The sequence below is a fragment of the Tripterygium wilfordii genome, chromosome 11 (assembly GCF_013401445.1).
Source record: "Tripterygium wilfordii isolate XIE 37 chromosome 11, ASM1340144v1, whole genome shotgun sequence".
Lineage (NCBI taxonomy): Eukaryota > Viridiplantae > Streptophyta > Magnoliopsida > Celastrales > Celastraceae > Tripterygium > Tripterygium wilfordii.
In genome coordinates this window covers 6,119,774-6,126,219 of record NC_052242.1, presented here as the reverse complement: position 1 = coordinate 6,126,219, position 6,446 = coordinate 6,119,774, and the positions used below count along the sequence as shown (strand labels likewise).

The window sequence follows — 6,446 nt, the reverse complement described above, 5'->3', positions numbered from 1 at the left end:
CCTCTACTCATTTTAGGTGGTAGAAAGATGTTTTTATGACCCAAGTCTTAATGAGACCCGACTGTAATAATGTCTTTTGGAAAGAGAGATTTTTAGCTGGGTTACCCCCTTTGTTTGCTGAACAAGTCAAAAATCACCTTAGGAATATTCATGGTGGGACATATGATCTAACTCAATATTCCTATGATAGTCTCATAAATGAGATTACTAAAGAAGGACTAGCTCTTTGTAATGATATGAACCTAAGAAACCAGCTTAAAAAGCAAAGGTTAACTGGTAAGAAGGAAGTTCGACAATTCTGTCAATAGTTTGGATACAACCTAAGTATGCCAAAACCACCTTCTTCCTGCAAGAAAGAAAAGTTTTTTAAGAAAAGAAACTTTTATAGAAAATCTCATAAATTTGTCCCTAGAACAGATAAACTTGTTTCTACACCTTATAGGAAAAAATCCTTTCCCAAATGGGGTACTAAACGTACCAGAACAGCTAGGGAACCCACCAGACCATGAAATAGACAACCGGTTTGTTGGAAATGTGGTCAACCTAGTCATTACCAGAATCATTGTAGGACACAACAAAGGATTAATCAATTAGCTATCCTTGATAATGATAAAGCCGAACTCCTCAAAATCTTATCTGAAGATTTTGAAATACAATCTCATTCATCTTATGAGGATAATATCCACATCAATGACTCCTCCTCTTCTTCTGAGCAACCCCAATCTGAATGCGAGAAGAGTGAGTGTGAATGTGATTATTACAAAGCCATCACAAAAATGAATGGTTTGAGCATTAACACTCTTACACAGAATGAGAGTTTTATGCTAGATTTAATTGATACAATTACTGATCCATAGGCTAAACGAGAGGCATTCTAACATCCTTTCTCCACCTCCTAAAAACATAGTGATCGGGGAGTGAAGAATGATCATTATATATGAGCACACTTAGAGCATGCCTGCACATAATACCTCTGAACTCGAACCTCAAACAAGAACAACTAACATCAACTTCATTATATGTAACCGAGAATGTAACTTTCTTCTTGGCACCTTCTCCATACACAATATCTTCATATACAATATATTGGGTAGAAAACTCGCCTCTAAAAATTGATTTGATTCCATAATACATCATTCCCGTCATCTCTTTTTGGAACTCAAAGAACTTTTATGCTGTGTACAAATCACGCATTTGCTTTTCCATATCATAAAAGATGGAACATGACAGTTGCTTGTTAAAAGATTCGAAATCAACTTGTCTCTCCTTCTCCACTTTCTTATATAATGCATTCTCATACTGCTCAACAAACTGCATCAAGGTTGTCTTTCAGTGCACATAACCATAAAAAAAAGCGTTCATACTCTCACTCCATCCTGTTGTCGACATTCCTGTCCAAAAATATCTTTTCACAAATATAGGTACCCACATCTCCTTATCAAAATACAAAGAAGCCAACCATGTATTCTCTTCAAGGTGGTAGACATTAATCATCATTCTCCAACAACCTATCATATATAGAATTACATATATTCAGGCAGACTTTAATAACATAAACAAACAACTTAATTACACACTTATAATATATATAATTACACTATGAAGGACGCAATTACATACCTTCGAACTCATCTACACTTTGAGAATCATAAACGGCTTTTGCCAACAATTTCTTTATGTCGTTGTAATCTCTGTGAGAACCTAGTTTTTCAGGAACCTTTTTTCATTATATGCCACAAACACTATCGATGCCTCGTATTTGGAAAGACAACTTATACAACATTCTTCATCGCCCTATCTTGGTCAGTTATAATACCTTGAGGAGCCACACCACCCATACAAGCAAGCCATGTCTTAAACAACCATACAAAAGTTTTTGTATCTTCACTAGAAATTAAACCACAACCTAGTAGGATAGAATGCCCGTGGTGATTGACCCCAACAAAAGGAGCAAATGGCATACTGTACTTGTTCGTGAGATAAGTAGTATCAAACGTAACAACATCACTGAATTCTTCATATGCTGCCCTACTTCTTGGATCAGCCCAAAAAACATTCATCAAACGACCTTTATCATCCCATTCAATCAACCAAGAAAACCCCTGATTATTAGCTTGCATTTTTAAAAAATAATTTTGCACCGCATCAACATCACCAACACCAAGTCTCATACGCCTTACCTTGGAAATATGATTACGAGCATCTCTCTCCAAAAAAGTTAAGTTATCATGTCCACCAGCTCCAATGACAAAAGCATTGTGACACTTGTTTGGCCTAATTCCCGCAATATCATTGATCTCCAACTGCCGCTTCACATTTGGATTAATTTGCCTATTGCAAGTAAAGAATCTTCAATGCCCGGGGCTCAGCTCATGGTTATGCTTGTCTTCAAACTTAGTTATCTCCCACTTTCCATCTATAGATATACGACTAGAAATCCTAGCTTTGCACTTGTTCTTAGAATGACCATGACGATTAATGAGAGTCTTTGATCAACTACTATATTTGTCAGAACGTCGCAAGTATATACCAAATATCTGTGTTTTCCATCACTGTCCTTTGATATATATCTCCTCTTAATATAAAAACCTTTGACTTGTCCATAGGCCTTGTAAAACTCAAAAATGTCATTTGGAGAATTAAACAACATTCCCACCATAGGCACATTAGATGTATCAGACTCTGTACTGAACTTTGTATCATCAAAGTTAAGTGGATTATTATCATATTCCACTTCAGTGGCAGCCACCATATTATGACTGCAAAACAATAAGAAGTGCACATTACTAGTCTACTGTGAAACATAACCAACAAAGTGTAATTATCGATTATTTCAAGTAATTAAGCATAATGTAGTGTGAACTATGTCAAATATTTAGTTCAGAAATAGTGTGAAACGCTGAAGAATAAGTGTAATTATAGCACATTTCAAGTAATAAGCAATATATCACCCTAAACAAATATCTCCAACACATATCAATACCAAAATCGAAAAACCATTCAAATAGACATTGTAAAAAAATAAATACACACAAATATATCAATATGTACTAACTGCATAAAGGATGGTGAAACGAAATCAGATTGCAATTATATATGAACTAACCCACCTAGATGAATCACTCGAGCTCTGCATAGCAACCTTGAAATCACTCAACACCAAGACAGAACCCATATCTTCTTCAACTGCCCTTCCAGAACAAGTTGAGGATGATGTGATCTGGAAATGTGGTATCGCGCGACTTGCTGCTCCGATGTGGGAAACCCAAAGTTACTCTACAGTAGTTGTAGTACCCGATTTTCGTCCGGCTAAAATACAAAAAAATACAAAAATGAGAAAAAACACAAAAATGCAAAAAAACACATTTGTTGTACCTATAAGCCCATAAATATTCTCTTTCTTGGATTCTTAAGCCCACAAATACTCATATCTTAGCCCAATTCATACCAACCTATGTTCAACATTTGTTGGCCCATTTCATGAAGAGCTAATTTGCTTATGTCCACTACCATCTTGACCAATGTCTTGATTATCATTTGAAAGCCCACCACATGATTTGTCAAACCCATTACTATTTCCACCTATACATATATACACATATATGTATATCTCTCTTGACATCATTCCATGCATCACCATCATTTTAGTGCAAATTGATGTGCAACTCCACTTAAATTCAATGGTGGTGACTCCATTTACATTCAATGGTGGTGAATCCATCATTTTAGTGCAAATTCAATGGTGGTGACTCCATTTACATTCAATGGTGGTGAATCCACTTACTTAGTGCAAATTGGTTATTCAATGGTGGTGACTCCACTTAGGTTGTCATGGTTGGTCATTCAATGGATGGGTAGCTCCTAATTTCCTATAAATAGAGAGCTAAGGGAGAGAGCTAAAGGAGGAGAGCAAGATAGAGAGCTAAGGGAGAGAGCTAAAGGAGGAGAGCAAGATAGAGAGCTAGGGGAGAGAGCTAAGGGAAGAGAGCAAAAATAGAGAGCTAGGGGGGAGAAAAAGAAAAAGAGAGAAAGAAAAGGGGAGAAACTTCTTGCTATCAAGTTCATCAATCATCAAGCTTTCCTGTTATTTTTTTTGCTACAACAATCTTCTCCAATGCGAGCCTCTACAATCAAGGACTTCAAACTGCAGGATTTTCAAGACCCTAATCTGTCCGAGATTAGCAGACTACTTTAAACTTTGAATTTTGCTCTGAAATTTTGATATGGTGTTTATTGAGGTGTTGTGACATTGTATATAAAATTTCGTTGCATTTCGACCTCATTTGATAGGTGAAATCAGAGTTGAAAAATCGGTGCGCAGTGTGTGGTTTGAAAATCTGTTTTGTGCAAATCTTGATTCTTTGATATGTTGTCATTTCAATTAAGGAAATCATAAGTTGATTTCATTTATCTGGATTATGGACCATATTTGATTTCATTTATGAATTTGCCATAAGTTGGCAATAATGGATTAAATTGGCAAATGACATTTTTTCCAAATAATCATTTATACCATAAGTTGGTATTTAAAATTAAACCTACCAAAAGTTGGTAGGGTATTTTATCATTTACATCATAAGTTGGTATTTAAAATTAAACCTATCAAAAGTTGGTAGGGCATTTTATCATTTACACCATAAGCTGGTGTTCAAAATTAAAACCTACCAAAAGTTGGTAGGGCATTTTATCATTTACACCATAAGTTGGTGTTCAAAATTAAACCTACCAAAAGTTGGTAGGGTATTTTATCATTAACACCATAAGTTGGTGTTTAAAATTAAACCTACCAAAAGTTGGTAGTGTGTCTCCAAATAAAACTATCATAAATTGATAGTAATATTCCAAGTTTTTTTCAAACACTATCATAAGTTGATAAGTGTTATTTCAAACCCTTTTTCCAAAGCTATCATGAGTTGATAGTATTTTTCATACCAACCTTTTTCTCAAAATAATTATATCTTGCAAAGAGCAAGTTTCCATAAGATAGCCATTAGATTAATCCGGGTAACCATTTTCAAACGGGAGTCGTGGGGTGCCTAACACCTTCCCTACACTCAATCGATCCCCGTACCCTTTTATCTGGTTCACAGGTTTTTACGGTGTCCAATTGCACCTTAAATCAATTGGTGGCGACTCTAAACATTTTTCATCCTTTCAAACGTCGGACTGCGTCGTGACCCCGGTTGCGACAGTAGTCTACTCCTCTACATAAGAGAGAGAAAGTATAATAAGAGAGAGAACAAAAACGAAGAAGTCTCACAAAAGACACGGAACAAGCGGGAGGAATGAGCGGGAGATAAAAGAAGCATCTAAGGTTTCTCTGACAAAATATCTACTTGGCAGCTGATGTGTACAGCCAGGTAGGTTATGGATCTCTATGGACAAAAATTTATTTGGAAGATTAACATTTTCGAATAAATTATTTTGACCCCCTGCAGTAACAAACAATAAAGGTATAGTAATTTCATAACCATCTTCAGATCATAATACTAAAGAAATAGCTACAGAAGAAAAGGGAGTAGTGTCTAAAGAAGAAGAGCCACCTGAAAAAGAATACTTAGCAGTAGTTCATGAGATAATGAGTAGAAGATATTGCATTAAAGTTTCTATAGTTATTCATAATGAATTAACAATCTCTACTCTAGCCTTAGTTGACTCAGGTGCAGATAGACACTACATTAGGGAAGGGTTAATATCCACTAAATACTTTGAGAAAACATCTCAAACCTTAACCACAGCTGATAATACAGACTTAAAGGTTAACCATAAGTTGTCAAACACTTATGTCTGTCATGAACAAGTTTGTATAAAATTAGTCTTCGTTTTGGTTAAAAACCTAAACACTGATATCATTTTAGGAAACCCATTCCTCACTCTGTTAGAACCTTACACAGTAGATAACAATGGAATTCATTCTGTTTTAAAAGGGAAAAAGGTAACAATTAAATTTGTTTTCCCTAAGAAGGTAGCTTTTATAAATAACCTTCACCATTCTGTTTCTCACAAGGAAAAGCAAATTGCTTTCCTAAAATAAGAAATTAATACAATTTCACTCCAAAAACAGGTAGAACATCCAACTACCCAAGAAAAGGTAAAGGCCTTTATGTCAAAACTTGAAAAGGAAGTGTGTAGTGAAATTCCTACCGCTTTCTGGGAACAGAAAAAGCATATGGTTAAATTACCATATGAATCCGACTTCAATGAAAGGAATATACCTACCAAAGCCAGACCAATTTAGATGTCAAAAGAATTGGTAGGATATTGTATGTAAAAAAGAAATAGACCAGATTTTAGAAAAAGGTCTAATTAGAAAAAGTTACTCTCCTTGGAGCTGCTCAGCTTTTCAAACGGGAGTCGTGGGGTGCCTAACACCTTCCCTACACTCAATCGATCCCCGTACCCTTTTATCTGGTTCACAGGTTTTTACGGTGTCCAATTGCACCTTA

General features: G+C 35.6%; 1 protein-coding gene across 1 annotated transcript; it reads right to left on the bottom strand.

Moving 5' to 3' along the window:
• Positions 1–1,170: 1,170 nt before the first annotated feature.
• LOC120008731 (protein FAR1-RELATED SEQUENCE 7-like) lies at positions 1,171–3,175 on the bottom strand. The gene is made up of 6 exons (XM_038859110.1): positions 3,111–3,175; positions 2,468–2,759; positions 1,817–2,309; positions 1,621–1,701; positions 1,426–1,508; positions 1,171–1,311 (listed from the first exon to the last, which is right to left on the bottom strand). Exons 1-6 carry the CDS (start codon positions 3,173–3,175, stop codon positions 1,171–1,173), a joined length of 1,155 nt encoding a protein of 384 aa, XP_038715038.1.
• Between the last annotated feature and the right edge of the window lie 3,271 nt (positions 3,176–6,446).

Bases quoted from the DNA above. Each gene is read 5' to 3' on its own strand.
- LOC120008731 (XM_038859110.1), bottom strand. From the start codon at position 3,175: ATGGGTTCTGTCTTGGTGTTGAGTGATTTCAAGGTTGCTATGCAGAGC. The intron at 1,702-1,816 runs GTATTATAACTG...CTGAAAAACTAG, and splicing joins GGGTGGTGTGGCTCCTCAAG to GTTCTCACAGAGATTACAAC. The intron at 1,312-1,425 runs GTACCTATATTT...ACCTTGATGCAG, and splicing joins ATTTTGATAAGGAGATGTGG to TTTGTTGAGCAGTATGAGAA.